The sequence below is a fragment of the Struthio camelus genome, chromosome 3 (assembly GCF_040807025.1).
Source record: "Struthio camelus isolate bStrCam1 chromosome 3, bStrCam1.hap1, whole genome shotgun sequence".
Lineage (NCBI taxonomy): Eukaryota > Metazoa > Chordata > Aves > Struthioniformes > Struthionidae > Struthio > Struthio camelus.
This window is the reverse complement of record NC_090944.1, coordinates 128,122,865-128,142,519: the sequence shown is the minus strand read 5'-3', so window position 1 is coordinate 128,142,519 and position 19,655 is coordinate 128,122,865. Positions and strand designations below refer to the sequence as shown.

At 42.3% G+C, this 19,655-nt stretch overlaps 1 protein-coding gene across 5 annotated transcripts in view; it reads left to right on the top strand.

Moving 5' to 3' along the window:
- Nucleotides 1-19,655, top strand: part of SPTLC3 (serine palmitoyltransferase long chain base subunit 3) — a 117,644-nt gene that overhangs the window by 87,110 nt on the left and 10,879 nt on the right. For all 5 annotated transcript variants that reach the window (XM_068940237.1, XM_068940240.1, XM_068940239.1 and 2 more), the window contains 3 exons: nt 450-555; nt 7,859-8,078; nt 10,236-10,362. In XM_068940237.1, the coding sequence (XP_068796338.1) occupies nt 450-555; nt 7,859-8,078; nt 10,236-10,362 (453 nt within the window). The remainder of the gene's footprint in view (nt 1-449; nt 556-7,858; nt 8,079-10,235; nt 10,363-19,655) is intronic.

The window sequence follows — 19,655 nt, the reverse complement described above, 5'->3', positions numbered from 1 at the left end:
ACCTTTGTTGAAGCAGTCCGTTTTATTCATGTGCCTTTGGTGATGCTGGAAAGTGACTGAAAACTCACTGTTCAAAAAGCCTTGAGACATTATGCATATCGTCAACAGCTGACAATTGACCTCTGCAGTTAGCAGAAGGAGTTCCATTTTACCTTTAAATAAAAATGTAAGCTAAGAATTTCTAGAAATTAAATTTTATTTCCTGGATAAGGTGCATAAAAGAAAGCTTTTTTTTTAACTCTTTATGTCACTAGATTGTGTTCCAGTAAATTAAATAAATTACTGGGTCTTGCCTGCTAACAAAGGAAGTTTATCTTTGTGATATGTTTTTTTTAATGTTGTCCTCTTCTGTATACAAAAAAATAGCATCCAGAAGAAAATTGAAAGTTCTTTGGAAAAGTCTTTATGTTAATCTTTTACTTTCTCCTTTTCCTTATTTTTAAATAAAGATGTGCAGAGTCTTGAGAGTTTACTGAAGGATGCAATAATATATGGGCAGCCTCGAAGCCACAGAGCTTGGAAAAAAATTATCATCCTTGTGGAGGGCATTTACAGGTATGTTTGTGTTTTAGAAACGTGAGTACTCTTTACCATTTCTGAGGGCAGAATGATGTTTTGAGGGAAGCTATCACTAAGTTAGGAATTGAAAGGAAGTCTTAATGACAACGGAGTCATTAGTGATCTTATAAATACATTGATTTTCATTAGGTCAGTCCGAGCACTGGCGTAACTTGCTCCAGTTAGATCCTGTTTGTTGTTCTGAATGTTGATTAGCACATCACTTTCCTTTGGGATGGGAGATGTACTATGAAAGCAAGACAGATCATCAGCTCGAGTATGTCGCCAGTGATGTGATGAAATTCATGGAGCAAGAAGGACTGAGGAGTTCACAAAGTGAATAAGCTGAGAAGCTTTCTAGAGTTGTTTGTTATGCACTGGCAGATCAAAGACAGCTATGCTATTCCTAACAGGTAAATTCTGCATGTCCAGTTCTTACCCAGCTGATGGAAACTAAAAACTCGAGCAAAACTCAGGCCAAGTGACACCAGTACCTTTCCAATAATTAGTGCTGGATCTAACAGACTCACAGTCTAACACGTATTTCATGTAGCCCCTGTCCCTGGAGGAATGTGAATGAGAGGCATCTCCAAGGATCTGCCAAATATTATTGGTATTAATAATATGTAATTACAAAACAATCTAATCATCTGACTCCAATTCACTAGAGCAGGACAGCCTACGTCCAACCAGAGGGACAAGCCATCGCTAGAGCTGAGTGGCAAAGCAGAGGCCCCAGGCTGGCTGTGTCCTGGCGTCATCCTGGGCAGGGTGCAGTTTGCTGGAGGCGGGGAAGCGGGGCTGGTGCAAGGCACGAGTGGGGAGCCACAGGGAGTGGGGCAGGTGGGCAAGAAGTCGGTCCCAGGAGCTCATGGAGCAGGGAAAGTTAGCTTTCATGAGGGGGAGGCAAGGGCTGAAGAAACAGGGATCTAGAAAGCAGGAGGAACTATTGGGCAGGCCTAGGCAAGGCTACAGTGGCAGTGACAAGAGAGAGAGAGTAGAAGTATAAACTTAGCAGTAGCAGCACTTGCACCAGACAGAAGGGAACCACTCATCTGTAGGATGTGATGTGGTTTATGAAAGCAGCATTAATCATTATGCACAGTTATCATTTCATGTGTTGCTGAAATACAGACAGTCTGCATGGCAGTATTTTATGCCATTCTATTGAGGATTGCCAGTACAGTTGAGCTGATTAGCTTTTTTCATAACGAATCTTTTACAATCTCATGTTGTCACAACTTCATAGTCATCAGCTCTCTCTTTTTACCTAAAGTTTGCCATCTGGTGCAAAGAGGAAAAATCAGTCCTTATCTAAACACCTATCACTCAGAGGTGAAACAGTCCAGCAGCAGATCAGCAGATCCAAAGAAGTCTGAACTTCTCCTTTCAGCCAGAATAAACAGAACAAAACTGCAGATAAACATAACTTGGCACAACTAAAAGAAAGCTCAGATTTAAGGACTTTGATCATGCATAAATGAAGTGGACCACCAACATTTTACCGACAAATGCTTCTGTCAGTCACAGAGCTTGTATAAAATGCTGTGGCTGCTGAGCTTTGTTCAGTTTTAAATCCTTTGGTCTGGATATTGACCATTAGAGAGAGAGAAGGTAAACTGGTGACACAGAGGCATAGATCAAGCGAAGCAGTGGGACAAACCTACTGTCAGAGAGTTGTGACATTTGCAACTTTTATCTCCGGATGTATAAAAGGCAAGGAGGGTTGTTTTCCTTTAGTTTTGCACTTGGTTTGCAAGGAAGACTTTGTTCTCAGAAGTTACAGAATAATCACAGGCCCTTCTGTAGGAATGCAAAATAAAAACAAGCTAAACTTCAGAGAACCTCACTAAAAAGGAATTTTTATTTCAGATAGGAATTATTAGTGGTACCTTAGGTTCCATAAGTCATTGCTTTCCAATGGGATTTGACAAATTAATTAGTTATCTTATATTTCCTTAAAAACTTCAGCCTTAGTATGTCACCACCTGTTGATTGCTGGAAAGCATCAAAGAGACAGGGAATCAGGCACTGAATTTCTTTGGTTCCACCTCATTCATATTACTCTCACCCAATAAGAGATGAATAATATGGAGACCACTCACATCCTAACTGTCTGTGCTTGTGAAAGGCATGAAGCATAAGCTCAGCTCTGTAATAGTATCTCACTGGAGACCAGCCCTAGAAGTAGCTAAGTTGGTTGGTTCATTGGTTACTTTCATAGCTTAAGCAGATGAGAAACTGAAGATTGTGGTTTAGTTGCAAAGCAAGTCTGCTCTGACCTGAGGGAGAATACCACCACACCCCACTGTGTTGCACCTCTGCTGACACTACCAACTCAAGATGCACAGAATTGATGTGTCCTTACAGACTTAGTCACCACTCCTGGGAACAGATCCAGAGACTGTGTAGTCTAATTCAATAAGTATCTTTTTTTTTTAATGTGTTCTTTCCTCTCATCCTAATGCTTTCCTTTCTTGGACCATGAATTTTGAAACAGACTAAGATTTTCCAGCATCCATATTGGCTAATGTTAGTTCTCTTGAAGATTTGCTGGATTGTAAATCATCATTCATCTAGAAGGTTTAAGAGGAGGTAGACTGCTGCTAATATATTCTTTACAACAGTTAATACTGCTTTTTATTTAAGGACTTGGGGAGAAGTTATGCTTTGGGGTCAATTAATACAGAATTTAAATAACTTGGTCAAAGCCACTTTCCAAGTTAAAATGTTTTGTTTTGCAAGTTTGACTCGGCAAATTTTTTTCAGAAATGCTTTCTACCAGAGGTGCAAAAGACATGCTAAGCTTTCCTTCAAAAAAAAATAAATTTATATGGGACACCATAGTCTTAGCATGGTAAGGTTGATGGTATGGAAAAAATGGTGCCTGTTCTTTCCATTAGAGGTGTGTTAAAGTGTTTACACTGCACATAAGCCTGGACATACCAGCCGGCAAAATTTGAAAAGGGCCATTGTTAGCCTACACAAGTGTTTCAAAAAATCAGACTTGTGTTTTGAAACCATAAGCCATAGATCTTGCTTGGTTTTAACTGAAGGCAGAATTGGCTTCTTGCCTTGGGAAGGGCCCAACCTAGCAAGAAGTATGTTTGTTTGCTTTTTAATGTATCTAACATCTGACAAAGAAAAAAAAAATCAGAAGTAAGCGTAACCAGTAGTGAAAGCTGGCTCTCAGCTTGGACTAGCCTAGGAGCTAATATATTCCATATTCATTCCAAACTGAAAGAGAGACCATCCAGCCATCAATCTTCAGTACAAAAGCATGAACAAGTTTTGGCAGTGTCCAGGGCACAAATTAAACTGACTTGATAAATCATATTTCTGTTATTTAAGTTCTAGTTAATGTTTTCCTTGGCTTCTACCATTTCCAATTCAGAATTAATCAGTTAGTGTGCTCTTACATGGTTGCTGGTAGATTTCTGCTTCTTGCACACATTTTTACCAGGAGTCAGATAGGCCAAGGCCTAGGGCAGGAGTTAAGGGGCAGAAGAAACTGATCAAAATAGATGATTTTTTCCCTGCTTTTAATTTGATTTAGATATATTTCCTTTCAACTCAGAAAATAGCTTTCTGATTGTCCAGTGCCTTTGGATACCTTAGAAGTTCCTCAGGATTCAATGCCAATACCATAGGAAATTTATCGGGGCTATTTTTTATTTCCTGGGGTTAGGTGACTGGACTTCAGAAAAAGAATGGGATAATATTTAATATCTTGGGCCAGGTGCCAGCATAAAAGGTTAACACTTCTATCATTTCAGTTTATGGGGTTGTATCTGAGGCAAGGTTGGAGGATTTTTTTAAACTACTGCTCTAAACCACAAAATAGAGAGCATTGTGTGAATATGCAAGGGTTGGGTAAGAAAATAATGCCCACAGTAAATATTAAAATTATTAAAATATAACGCGTCTGTTTTTGTAGTAAGAGGTCAGGAGCGAAGGAGATATTTTCCCAAGTGCAAAGTAGCTTGGAAGGACAACAGATAGAATTTCAAATGTTGAAAGGATCATGGAGTACCATGGGTTTTGTTTGGGTCCTCCTGTTGGAAAGCGAGTCATATTGCAGGAGAAGGAGAAAAGGTCGTGGTCTGAGGGTCTTACTCGGAGAGGTGAGGTGAGGAGGGCATACTTAGAAGCTGAGAGATACAATTATGAGGAGTGCAATAGTTTGAATATTGGTAAATTAGTTTTCCTGAGAAGGCAAAGATTGAAACTGTGGAAAACAGTGCGTGGTACCATAGTAGGCTTAAGAAAACTGTTTTCCTGAGAATTTCCAAAATAAACTGGATGAACACTGTCAGTATCCTGTCAAGAGCAAACCCATATTCAAAGCGAGGTGACCAGCACAAGTATATGCCTTCGGTCTCTCAAAGCAGCTCGTTCCAGAATTCATCATCTGCCTTGGGAAGAATCTCAGCGGGTTTGTAGGAACCACGTGCTTGAGCAGATCCGGAAATAGATCAATAGCTTTGTAAAAAGTGTCATAACCAGGCTGAGACAGAGAGATTAGAGATTACTTCTAGTTCTCTGGTTTAAACTCAGTCCATATCGATATTCACTGAAGGACTCAGCAAATTTTCCATTTGGGCTACCCAAAGCGATATGCAAAGTGAGCTTTATCTTGCAGTGACTCTAAACAGGGAGGTGTTCATATCACAAGCCATCTTCCAGGGTCAGAGGATAGACTAAGAAGAGACGAGGCATAGAAACGGCACTGACCTTTGCCTTCTGGAGGACTAAGACCTGTTCAAATGGCAGCACAGAAAATGTACGCTAAACCACAGCGCTGTATCCATTTCATGGACACTTCAAGGCCGTGTTAGGATCTCTGTCAACGATCGTAAGATGTCAAGCAGCAGCTTTCAAGAGCACTGAATCAACACTGAAACTGCTTGCAAGTGCCTTGTTTTGCTAAACAGCTTAGCGTTCAAAAAGAAAACTCCTACTCATAGTTGTAAGAACAAGTTTTCATTAAATCCTCTTAGTATTAAAACCTCACAATAGTCATGTAGCAGCTCTATGTATTCTGGGGTTCAGCAATGACTGAATGACCATTCCACAAGTACATAGAAAATCAGGCTCTCTATTTGCACTTTTTGCTCTTGTCTTTCTGAAGATAAATACTGTGTCTCCAGCCTCAATCCATGAGCCCTTAAGCCTAATGATGTGCGTGTAAATGTGGAAAAACTCTTCTCTGCCTGGCTGATCTGCCCAAGCCTTGCTGGAAGTGCACAGTGGGATGCCTGCTTGCGGGTGGAGCTGCTGTCCCCTGGAGAGGTGCTCCTCGACACCACGCTCAGCCCCTGCTCGCTGTCCTCCCCATAGCCGACCTGCCAGCCGGCCAGGCGCAGCCTAAATCTGCCCTCCAGGGCACGCAGGATCCTGCAGGCCAGAGCACACCCAGTGGCTTGGTATAATTTTTTGTTGACAAGTGCTTCGGCTCTGGGTTACGTGAGGACTGCGGGCTCTGCCTTTGTATTCGTTAAGAAAACAGCTGCGGTGGTTCCAGTTGCTTCTCCCCAGCTGCCGAGCGCCCCTTACCTGCTGCAGGGGTCTGTCCCCCGCGCAGGGGGAGCTGGAGGCAGCACCCAGCCCTCGGGGGCTCGCAGCACAAGCCCACCTTGTCCGCAACTTCAGCTAGGGCAGAGGACTCCACTGTGAGAGGCTGAGATGCCGAGGTGTGCACCCTTCAACCGCCTCCTCTACGGCTGGCGTAACAGAGGGGCAAGATTCGCCAGCAGTCACCTGCCAGCCAGAAGTGTGCCTCCGGGCACGTGCAGCCGGGCCTGCTGAACCTCCCAGTCCAAACAGCACAGGCTGCTCCCCCGTGCTGTTGTTGCAAAACCGTGGAGACTTGCCCATGGATAGGTAGCAAATACCTTCCTCAGAATTTCCGCTTGTTTCCAAGCTCGCTCAGGAGGCCAAAGGATGAAGAAGGACTAAAAGTGTCAGAAATTTCCCAAGTGCCAAAAGCACCACCTACCTATCCCTTTTGTGATACCAAATCTCAGCTGCGCAGTGTAGCTACAGAGTGCCGATAACACAGTCTGTGAAAACCTCCAGTCCAGAGCCTAAAAGCTGCCAAGAAGGTGCATTGATGGCACTGTTCTTTTGTATATGCCATTTGGGAACAAACTTGACATTTCTCTTTACCTGAAACTCCCGTAGCATTTGCAATCAGATACACCTTAGCTGCAGGCCTTAGCCACAAAACGTTCGTTTCCGTAGCGCAGAGCACACTCACTTTGTGTTTGATAGGAAGTATTTAGCATTTAAAGATCTGCTCACTACAGCTAGTGGAAAATAACATGTTGAACTCATTATGAAATTAATACTGAGTGTATCAGAGCATGTCCAAGTATAGCCTTAGTCATTTTGCAACGGTTTTCAAGACATAATAGTCTTCCCAGCAATACTATTGATAGTTCATCTTTCTGGGACTAGAGTGCATTTCTTGTTGGTCTCCAGGGCTTTCGTTTTGCTGAACAGGTCCTCTGTGCCACCTAAATTACTGAAGTGATTACAAACAACATGAAAGATTTATTATCTTGTCTTATTTCTAGGAATCTCAGTACACCATTAGTGTAAATTCAAAATATGTCTTTCTCCTGTGTGGCTGTAAGATGCAAGAAAAAAAATTGAGACTTTTTTTTTTACTTTGGAGAGCTAAGTAGCAGGCTGCATTTCCTGAAAAGCGCATATAGAGGGGGAGCAACAACAGGCAAGGGTAGATTTGAGCTGCCTTTTCATATCACTGATTTTGTCTGCTCTGAGGCCTGGGGCTGCTCTGATTTATGGCACCTTCTGTGCATTTCCTCATGGCCCACCTCCTCCGTGTATTATACCACAATGCCTCTGCACCAAGGTAATCTGCTCTAGAGTTGTTACCCCAAATATTGCCACACCTGCATACACAAAATAAGCAAAGATCAGGCTGTAAATTATAGCAGCTCTTTTTAATTCATTACAATATGTGTTTTGTAGTGAATTGTAACATGCTAATCGGAGTAAACATCACCCCCTCACTTTTTACCTGCTTTCTCTTTTCTGGGATGTTGAAAATTCACAAGTGTTCAAGGACTTTTTGACTGTTTTATACTCGCCCACAAAGGGAGGGGCTTGCAATTTTTCCTTGAACTGCTCATGCAAATTGAATTTGCAGAAAGTCTTTGATGGAGTCCGAGTCACTGTGTAGCCCGTAATAACGTGATTTTGTGGCAATATTTTAAGGAGAAAGGTGGCTGTAGGACTGGTTGCTTTTGACCATGGCTCTTCTTGCCCCCAGCATGGAAGGCTCCATCGTGCGCCTGCCTGAGATCGTCTCCTTGAAAAAGAAATACAAAGCCTACCTCTACTTGGACGAAGCTCACAGCATCGGCGCGGTGGGAGCGACAGGCCGGGGAGTTGTGGAGTACTTTGGGATGAATCCTGACGATGTCGATGTATTAATGGGAACGTTCACAAAGAGCTTTGGCGCAGCTGGAGGATACATAGCTGGCAAAAAGGTAAAAGGGAAACACAAACGTTTTAACATCAAGAGGAGCAAAAGTACCTTCTTATCTTGTGTGAGATATTTTATCTTTTCATATAGAAAAGCACTGTTCTAAAGATAATACCATTTTTGTCTGGCTCCCAAATGCACATAAAACAGTCAGGCCTTCTTATTTTTGTCTCATGTTTGTATTATGTAATTTTCTTGGGTTGGGTATTTCTGTGCCACCCTGATGATTGTTGTTTGTCTTGGAAATGTTTAGCCACCTTGTGGTTGGCTAAACATACTTTACTACATTAATTTGCATGCAGACTGCTTGTTACTCTATTTCACATTTGTAAACAGTATGTGGAGCAGTATGGAGAGATTAAAGCCACAGTTTCATCCACTGATAATAAAAATCCTAAACAGTTGTGGATTGTCATAGTTGCATTTTTTAGGAAGATGGAGAAAGGGTTTACCGAGGGCCTTTTGCAATAGCAAAATCTGTGTCCTCAATTGCTCCGCATGCATTAGGAAAATGACTTCTTGTCAACGATAGATGTCAGCAAAAAGTAGAGCTGAGCTTGTTTTAACTGGGGGTGTAGAAAAAGAGAAAGTATAATCAACACCATTGTGAAATGTCATAGTTTGTGTTCCTTGACAGAAATATCGAGTGGTTGCTGATCATGTACCCTATTCATAGCCTACCAAGCGTACTTCTGTCTTAAGTAGCTTATTGAATGATTAGGAAGCCTGTTCATACTGCTCGTATGGTATTGTCAGGATAACATTAATAAGTAAGCACTTAAGTAGAATAAAAGGAATATAAGAAAGTACAAAGCACATCTTTCTCACTGAGTGTCTTTTCAGTTTTTTCCCCTGCAGATCTCAAAACAGACTAGCGTGATGCACCAAGAATCAATTTGCTTTGTTTCCTTTAATTCCTGAATCTGTATCTGAAGGTTTAACTTTTACAAGAAGACAATGTGGCTAATATAGCTAGAAATTATAGGAAGTCTAGACCTGTAAAGGATGATCTAAAGTAATTCTTTGTCTACTCCTTGGAAGTTTTCATAAGTGAAAGTGGGTCTTTTTGTTCGTGCAAATATCACTAAGCTTTCCGGCAGGCTTCCTGGCTTTGGCGGCTGCTCACCCAACCCACTTAATACACCTACATTAGTTGATGCAACCAAAAACTCACCGTGGCACCGTTTCCTGTGTGTCAGTAAGAGCACAGAAACCTTCTGGGCTATTTGGTTAAACTTTTAGAATTACAATTGCATCACAGCGGTGCATAACCTATATAAGATTTCGTAATTCTTTATCCTTAGCATTGGAACTACAGCATAGACTTACACAGCTTTTCCTTGGCAATAGTTTGTGCCAATATCTTTTGTTTTTCTGCTGCTGATATTTTTTATCCAGGGCAATTTTCAAGCAGGCCTCATTACTTTAACTTGCACTCAGCTTTTAGTGTGGTAGCTTTTACTCTCTTACATTTTGCACAAAGATGTATAAGCTGTTCAGACACCGACAGTCTCAATCGAGCTTTGATTTCCTACAGTATCATTGGATTCAGAAGAATAACTGGCAGTTTGGATATGCCTACAGTGCAGCGGTGCTTTTGCCAGGACTACAGATTTTGCTCTTAGATATACAAGAAAATGCTCAAGCAACTCTACTAACGCTGACATGAGTGTCCCCAATATACTGAGCAGAAATTACAGTTTTAAGAAACTAACACTCAAATTTGGCTAATAGCCAAAGATAGATAGCAATCAGGTTGCTTTTCCTAAGGTTAGGTCTTCTACCATAGAAACTATACTGTTTTCATGTGTGCTTTGTTTCATTCCCACTAAAAGAGGAACTGGGAAGTAATTTAAAGGCAGCTGTTCGTTGGTCTTTAAACGATTTTGGCTCCTTGGTAATAAGTCTCATCATGTAAGTAAATATCATTCTGTTTGAGAGCTTTGTTTCAGCTGTAATTGCCCCACTTACCTTGTAAAGTATGTACACCTGCCTGGTGTTTCTTCAAGCCATATATTAAGGGTAGCAGCCAAGAAAGTAAATTGATAAATAGTGAAACACCCTCTTCCTTTTGCATGTTCCCACTCCAGCAGTAGTTAAAGGGCAGATCTGCTTTCTAACCACCTCAAAGCTCATTCATGCTTTGTTTTGCTTGTGTAAGGACCTTGTGGACTTTTTACGAACTCATTCTCACAGCGCTGTGTATGCCACATCCATGTGTCCACCCGTAGCAGAGCAAATCATCAGAGCAATGAAGTGTCTCATGGGACTAGACGGGACAACACAAGGTAAGCTACCCTCAATAACTGCACGTGTTCTGTTTATAACCAGAGCACCTACCAGGTTCAGCCACACACAAAATGTCATCCAGCCACGAAGTAGTAGGGTAATAGTAACAATGCAATGGAAATTATTCTCACTCTAAAGCTAATATCCAGATCACTGTACTTCTGGGTGTTATCAACTCTACTTCTTTTTCCACCTTCATCCACATATTTGCACAGCAACTGGACATTGTTTAGCCCTTGCTGGACAAGAATTCTTAAAAGTCGTGTACGGAAGAGGGAGTCACTGTGGTTATTTTGCAGGTGGGAGAACGCAGGGGAAGTGGCTAGATGGTGTTCGTAAAAGCACGGTGTAGCAGCAGAGATGGAAAAACTCTGGAATTCTTGCTCCGAATTACCTTCTGTAGTCACCAGCCCACAGCACTTCCCAGCAACAAATAGGAAAAGTACAAAAAAAATTGCCCTTTGAGTAGACTGTCTGACTTTGTTGGATGAGTTCGGGAGGAAATCCCTTATGCTTTCATTAATGGGCTAGATGCTGTCAAAATATAGCTTCTCAAAGGTGCTGGTGCAAGGAATTTCTACTTAATAAATGTAGTATGCAGTTTAACTTTTTAAAAGTGTAAACCTTCAAATTGGCAAGCGTCTCAAGCGCAGCTCAGATTTTCAACATAGGTGTTGTATGTTAAATGATGGTATGAAATGACTGTAGTAATTCCCACCTCAGTCATTAGTTCTGGTGCCCCGAAGCTAGTTTTGAAATACATTTTGTCCCCAAACAATTCAGTATTTGTTATCTTTTATGAAAAATTAGGTTTATTTATATTCCCTCCCTGAAGTTGCAGAGGTACCTATCGTTCAGACCTCTGTGTAACATGCGCTGTGCGCAACAAGCAACAACAACTGTGTGTTATATCTATCAGCTAGTATTTTGGTGTGATACTGAGATGTATTCAGTGCTTGAGGGCTTAAATCCTAGCTCGGAGATAAAAGTGGATGGTTTTTGAACTTGTATAGGTTGTTTTGGGAATGCTTGAGGACAATATTGTTACCTGCGCAACAGGTAGTAGAGGACAGAGGTTCTGCTCGGAATTGCAATCTCTTTTATACTGATTCAGCAGCGCTGTGCTATACTCTTTTCTCCTGCCTACTAACAGAGTAACTATGTATTAGCCATCCCTGATAGATGTGAGTGGGGGCAAGGCAGGAATGGAAAAGAGGAAGGATATGTGAGAGGGGGAAAGATCACATCATGCTGCACTGTGCTGTTCTGTTACAGCGATCCAGGGGGTTGTTTCAGACCTTGATAGACACAAGACTATTGAGATGTATTTCACAGCCCCTCAGTGAGGCCAGACTTTACAAGACCCCAGTGTACGACAGGAGGTATGGAGCATCCAGTCCCAGCACGAAACTCTGCTCAGTGTAATAACGAAGCGCAGCAAAACTCCAGTGCAATACGTAGACAAGGAGAATAAAAAAAAGATGGTTCTGTCATTTTGGCAGAGAATTTAAGTTGGAACTGTTGTTACACTCTCAAAACTGAAAGGTCAAAGTTGCGTTTGCTGATGCCTACATCTTGTTTGATGTAAGAGACCAGCTCTGACACGTTGCTTCTATCTGAGTAACGCGCGTGCAGCCTATCCTGCGGTGCTCTTCTCCGAACTACGAAACGCTTGCCATCAGAGGGCGATCTTACACTGAGCCTTCCCAAGAGTTACATATTTAAGGCTCTCATAGATGCCGCGTGTAAAATATTATACATGCAGAACACTTCCAAACCTTCAAAGCCCCTTACAAATGACCTTCAGCTAGCATAATTCTGCAAGCAGTTCAGTGCAGGCTAAGAGGAGACTTGGTTCAAGATGGAGTCTTTTAAGATGTGCGTGTCTGACTCTGTTTTAGGGCTAAGAGATTGCAGCATTTTCTCTTTCAGAGGCAGCCTGTTTAATGACAAACTGCTTGTTTGTTTGTGTTTCTGCACAAACAGAGTGCTTATTAAGTCTCTTGAAAATGCTTTAGGAAGTAAATTACTGTTCTGTCAGGTCTTGAAAATTTGCCTTGTGACATGAAATACAAATGAATAGAAAAACAGATTAATAAATCATATATCACAATGTAGAATATTGCATAAAGGCTAGCGAACTGGCTATAATGTGTAAAAATGTTTCTTGTCCTTCTGAGCCAGACTCATTATTTTAGTCTATTGGCTTTTCTTTCATGTGGGCCTTCCTTCATTAGACTGTCTTGTAGACTACAAAAAAAAAAAAAAAACACACAGGAAAAAATGTTATGCCGGACCACACTACAATGCTGCTTTGGCATCAGAGGGAGGAAGGTGGTGGCTCAGAAAGGAGAGGAACAGAAAGGAAGGGAGCACTGTCTCTTCTTAGATGTCTTTGTTTCCAAGGACAACAGCAGCCTTGGCTGAGTTCTTTTGCTCTGTTGCGATTGAAAACGGTGAATCCTACATGTGAGCCATCCTCGTGCCAGAGAGACACCTGGCAGAGAGGTTTCAAGTGAATCAGAATTACCACAGAGCGACAACGGACCCTCTGTAAAATGCCATCAAATGGTTTTTTTCCTGGAAACCTATTGGAGTTTATTTGGCAGTTGGTTCCCTTCCCTTCCTGCTGAATGATTGGGGGAATCCTTTTTAAGGAGGTATCCCCTAATGGCTTGTCCTCAAGAGGGCATCCCTGTAGGGAGGGGTCCCTGCGAAAGATACAGGGGATGTTTTGGAAAAGAATAAAATTCTAGTTTAGTAAAAAGTTCCATGCTAACTACAGGGTGCCTCCTGAAAAGTGTGAAATAATTAGGTAACAAATGGGCTAACCCATCTTGTTCTTACATCTGAACTTCCTGACTGACTCCTAGGTAGATTAATAGAAAGCCAAGGAAAGGGAGATTGATTTAGCCATTTAATTGCCATTCTGAAAACTCTTTATATTTTTGAGCACTTTTCACAGTCTTCTCTTATATTTCCCCAGATACCATGCTTTTATATTCCCTTCCATTTGTTGCTAGTTGTTCTCCATTGATCTGTTAAGGGCTGACCTAGAAAAGAGGAGGGTAGGCGAATTATATATGTTATAGTGGACAATGCAGTAATCAGAAGCCAGAAATGCAGAGAATCTGTTTGTGTTTATCCTGGTGTGTATCAGAATGATTGATCTCTTATTTTTTTCTTCATTTTTCTCCCGTTAGCAAGATTATGACTGGCTTGAAAAGGAACTGGGGCTTGCGTTTCCAGGCAGGATCAGTTTATTGGATGCATGACTGCAGGACATGAATAGATGCATATGTACACAGGGGTGCAGTGTAATTAAAAGGAAGGAATGAGTAGTGCTGTCTATGCTCAACTTGCCTAACACTTTACAGATAACTCTACCTAACCTAAACGGTTTAGCTGGAAATTATCCATAACAAGTGTCTGCTTCAGGCTCTATTTTTTTCATATTAATACAAAAGGTTCAGTCTTTCCTCACACTCGTAGATACACATTCGGGATTTTGACAGCCTAGGAAAAAAGTCCTCTTTCTAGAAAAGCTTCAGTTTCTCCAGGCTTTGGGACGACGATTAGGATTCTGGTAGCCAAGATTATCATTTGTGCCGTGTCTATGAAATACCATCCGAGTCCTGTGAGCCTCTAAGAAATCTCTACTTGAAATGAGCAGTGATGAATTTTTAGCACTCTCAGGACATTACCTGACCTGAGCATGTACCTTCCCCTGCTGCCTGCAGCTGGGCTGCACAAGGCCAGATCCACAGAGTGAGCGAGCCTCTTCCAGCTCGGGGCTGGAAGGCCTGACCAGCGCGGCCCCGCTGGGGAGAGCACTGGGGCCCTGGGACTTGCCTCCTTGCTGCCCTGTCGGGCCCGCTGGGAGATGAACCTAGACTCATAAAGCTAGAAGAGACACTGGCAAGTAAAGGAGATACAACAGAGACCTGGTAACAACTGGGCGGTGAGGATGGACATTAGGACCAAATAAGATGCTGAGGAGATAGACCGGAGAGGCTGGGGACAAACAGGGCCTGGCACAGGGAAGGAGAGGACCCATGGGTGTGTAAGCAACTACAGCAGAGACACAGCCCTTCAAACCAGTGCTGTTACCTCAGCTGCTCTGGTTTCCTTATTCTTCTCTGGTCAGCAAACAGCTGTGAAAGTGCGCTAGCAAATAGTCTGCTTACCTTCCCGTGTAGCAGGAGACGCCAGTTTGACTGGGGTTGTTCCTATTTAAAAAACTTTGCGCCCATAAAAGTAAAAAGATAAAGAGAAGACATGGTGTTTCCCAAAGATAAGTCTATAAATATATCGATAGGTCCCGTATCAATATTCATGATAGGCATGAAACTTTAATGTCATGATGGAACGATCTGTATCTCCTGCAGTTTGGTTATCTTAAGTTCAGTAAATAGACTGTGATGATACTGCAGAGCCCATAGTCAGTGATCACAAATTCCTTCTTTTGCCATGTTTTCTGCTGTGACTTGAGAAAATAAAGCACAAAACAATGTTGAATGAGTTCCAGGCATTAGCACCCTCCAAATTAACAGGTATAGTTATTCCTGCCTAGGAAAGACAGATAGACTGGGGGGACTATGGTTAAATCCTTTGTTTCTAGAGTGACCTTTATTCTTGGTAGGATAATTTCATAGATATGATCATAGCTTGTATAATTGAATTGTTCACAAGTCTATGATCTTTTGGCAGCTGTATTTCCTTTAGTAAGGCCATAAGGCAGCGAGTTCCACAGTTCAGTTCATTTGGTCTATAAAAAAAATCACTTTATCCATGTTATACCTTTGTGGCCTTTTCATCTTAAATGTCTCTCTCTTCATTCATTAGGAGATATGGGAAGCAGAAGTTCCCATGGTATTTACTCTTTATAATTCATCATATAGATATTCTTTATACATTCTCCTTGTGGCTTCTCATTACACCACTAGAGATACCTCAGGAAACTCAGCAGCTGCCTTAGCGGTTTTATCCATACAGTGACACTGTAGTTGACTCTAAGTACTTGGACCCTGTGCGAATTTTCATGTATGCTTACTTACATGAAAAGCACTAACACAGCCCCTCCAGCTGTGACCTTGGACCCTTTTTTCCCCCTTCTGCCTGAGAATACCAAAATCATATTTTTACACTTAAATTTGATAGGTGAAAAATAGATCCACTGGGCAGACAGAGTTAAAACTGCTAGAAAGTCTAATGCAACTTTCTTGATGAGTAAGAATAAATCATAGTGATGTAAAAAGCAAATGAGAGCATTTCCAAAGCCATTGTTTTTCTATTTAATGCATGGCAAACAATAATCCACCAACAGTAATAGGTGTTTTTCGTATGCTTTTTATGGGACACTGAACAATTGAAAAATATATTCGGAGGTATCTACTGTTCTCCTTGAGACAATGACAAAAGGTGTTAAAGTTAATTCCTGAGGTGGTTTAGATAGAAGGTGTTTCTGCAAAATATATATGTACTTTGCCATTTGTGCTGATCGGTTTATCATTTTGCAACTACTGGCTTTCATTTTTGTTTTTTAGCAGATTTTTTAAAGTTCTTGTCTTTGAGTGCATTCAGATTACGAGAAGTTGCAGGACACTGTTTTCTGTTTTGAGTTGGCTTTAAAAAGATTCTGCTTTAAAAGGTTCCTTTTTGAAGCATTTCCGTCTGCCTTAGATTTTGGTTTAACTGTAGGACCAGCTTCTTAAAATGCTCAGTTTCCAACATTTTCCACTGCTATCAGTGCTCCGCAGAATCTGAAATCTTTTGAAAATGTTGCCTTTGGCAGTCAGGGTCCTCTGTAAATTTGAAGACCGTAGTTAAAGATCACTGTTACCTGGCATAAATCAGCGCTGCTGCTGAGAAGGGCACTCTTGCCCTCCTTTTTGCCTTTCCTTGCCTTGCCTCCTTGCCCCCTTTCCTTATGCCAACATTAGTGTTTGTGCAGCCATACGAGAAACCGAAACACGGAACTGATCTAACTGAAAAATAACCTAACCCCCCCCCCCCCCCCCCAAAAAAAATGGTAAGCTTACGGCCAGACTGGTTCCCTGAGCCCGTTTGCCATATGCCTGCGTGAATCCTAGCGCCAGCCCTTGAGCAGCCAGAGCTGAGGGGAACAATCCCTTTTGCAACAAAATAAACCTGTGCCAGACTGAACTGATCATGGAACCACAGCTGTAAGCTTTAACGCTGCAAGCTGCTTAGTGACAGACCCCTTGAACCTGCTGCAAACAGCTTGCAAAGTCAGTCAGTATGTCTTTGTACTGTTCCCTCTCAAATCCTCTTCCTGTTGCTTCGTTCTGAGATGATTGCTTCTCTCGGGCTCTCATCGAGCAGAATGCTTGAACGCTTGCTTAATTTTAAGTAAATTAACATTCCCACTAAATACATGCCTACGTTTAAAGGGCTTAAGCGAATTTATTCCCTGTTTGCACAGCGCTTGCTCCGTGACTAGGGCTCCAACTCACTGTGACAGTGAAGATGCTATTGATGGTAATCATTGAGACAGAGTGAGACATCCTATTCCAGTGGAGCCACCTGCCATGCGACCTACCTTCTGAAGGAAGAGGATCTTTGCAAGCAGGGGCATTGGAAGAACAGTGTTTTCAGTGGGATTTGCATGAGCTCTCAGCATTGACCAAATTCTGCCTTATTTGAAGTCAGTTTTTCTGCAGTCAAAGTTAAACTTGCCGAGTCCCTTAACAGACCCTACCCGTGGAAGGATGTGTCCCAGTGTTTTCAAATAAGCATTAACTGCAGGGAGAGGAGGGATGTGACCAGACTGTGAGCCTCTCCGCACATCCTGGCATGCGCTCTGCTCGGTGAGCAGGGGCCTGTCCCACCGAAAAGAAAGCCACGCTTTGCCGAGAGGCAGTAGCACAGAGCTCTGTGGTGCAGTCGTCTTACGTAAAAGGTGTCTTCGCTGCCAAGATAGCAGAGCTCGAGGTTCTCCTCCCAGCTCCAGATGCTGCTTGCCACTGTGCGAGGAATCCAGCACTGTTATCAGCCTGAGGAGCACAAAGGAGAAAACTGCCTTTTCTAACTGTGTTTAGATCATTGGCATTTCAGAAATACCTAATGTGATACAGATGGAGTGCGTTGCATGCTGGCCGGCTTTCAGCGGAGGGACTGACGTGCTTTGTGATTAATCACCTGTGCTGGGAGTAAATAAGGCTCAGCCAAGGCTGGCTGCATTCGTGCAGGACATTGAATGCAACATAATATATTTGAGTATAGATAAAGGGCCGAGTAGGTACATTTGACTCATTCGAGAAATAAAGTAAAAATGACACTATTTGTACAATTTCTGCCCTTCAGCTGAAATTGCTGCTTTTTCTTCATGTACTCAGCCCTGGAAAGTGTTTTGCAGCAGTTCACAGTTAAAATTGGACTGACTAAATAAGTCCTTAAGGGCTTGCTTAGCAGTTGAATTAAGTTAAAATTACCAGGTTTATAGTTGGCATTAGACTGTAGAAGAAAATGTCTTCACTTCTCCCCAATTCATAGCAAAGTTATTTTGTATAAAGATTTTTTTATCTGAGAACATATTTCCTTTAGGCACCCCAGTTTTATAGCATTCTATTTGTGATTTAATGCACATGGAGGTACATATGTGTTACTCTTATAATGGAACCAGAGGAAAAAAAGAAAATCTGTACATCTGCAACAGTTTAGTGGGGAAGAGCTATTGTTTTCCAAATTTTTTTCAGCCTATGAAAGTTTGCTTTTTACTATCTAGTTATAGTAGAGGAGGGCAGGGAGTAGAGTTCTGTATCCAAGGAATACAGATTGAAGAGACACACTGACACCGGTATGTAAAAGTTTATTGTGTGACTAACTACCTAAAAAGACCCTGTGAAACAACAGCTGGAGAAGATTAAAGCAGGTGGATTTGTGTCTTGAAGTGTCCGCTGTGCCAAAGGAAAGTACGATGTGGGATTATCCTCTCTGGAACAGCTTCAGGAAAAATAGCTCTCTAACAATTAAAATGCACCTGAGATCTTGATATGAAAGGCTACAGGTTGCTTATTCCTGTTTTCAATATAGTGAGTCAGAATTTCCAAGGTTCAAAGCCTGCAGAAGAGGTCAAAGGTAAAATGCGTGTGCAAGAACCGAACGCAGCCAGCTTCGCTGCTTATTAAAAGCTTTCAGGAGCGAAAAGCAGACCTCTCTGGAGGAGGAAGATAAACTTTTGTTGCAAAGAGCTGATAGTTTTACTACCTCTTTGGCTGCGCCGGGGTAAGGCCCTCAGCTGGCATAAACAGCAGAGCTCTGTGGAGGCGCGTGGGGCTGTGCCCGCTAACGCCCGCTAGAGATCAGCCTTCAGGCTCCTACTCGCGGTGTCTTCCTCTGTCAAGCTCCAGAGCAGCTCCCAAAGTCCTCAGCAAAAGCAGGTTTGCAGCCGTAGCGCTGCGACGGCGGTTTTCCTTCCCCTGGCGGCCCTGTGGTGGGTCGAAGTGGGGCTCTCCTCCTCCTGCGGAGAGGTACGGTTAGGGGAGGGATGGGTCCCCGCAGCTCTGAGCGCGCGGGAGCCGCCTGGCCGTCCCTCTGCTCCTTGGACCGCCGTGGCACTCCTGGCCCCAGCGCATGACAAAGCACCACTGAGTCTGTTACTCATAGTGGCTCGCTAAAGAGCCTGTTGTTTCAAAGAAATTGTGAGGAAAGCCATCTATCTTTTTTCTTTTCTTCCTCTCTTGCCTTCTCTTTGTTTTGTTCTTAAACTAAACCATATTAATTGTGTGCTGTAAAGCCTCTTAAAAGCCTGCAAAAGCTAATGAGCTAAAACTGGCAATATGCAATAGTGCGTGTCAAATAAAAATATAATCAACATTTTTCCCAGAATTGCCAGCACTTTAGAACTTTGCAATAAAATACATATTTTTACAGCAGTGTAACAAATGTAAATTCTAAATTCGCCAGCAGTAGGTGGATTGCAGCAAATACCGGTTTTGGACAATCCAGGTAATCAATCCTCTATTTCAGTAAAATCACAGTAAAATGGTTAAGTATCACTGCATATTCCAAACACTGGGAAGATAACTTGTGGACTTTAAGAATGCTTCCTCCTTCAGCTTTCCTTCTTTTCCTACCCTTTGCATGCAGCTAATAAAAAGATGCAGAGGCCTCCGTAAGGTCATGTTCAACCTTAGCTGCAAACTCTGGAGCGGTAGTAGGCTTCCTTTTAGTTAGTTAGCTAAAGGTCAGTTCTCTCACTCCCTGTTTTCTCTGAACATATGGCGCATTGTGGCTCACATGAGTGTAAGTATCTGGCATTAGCTGCACG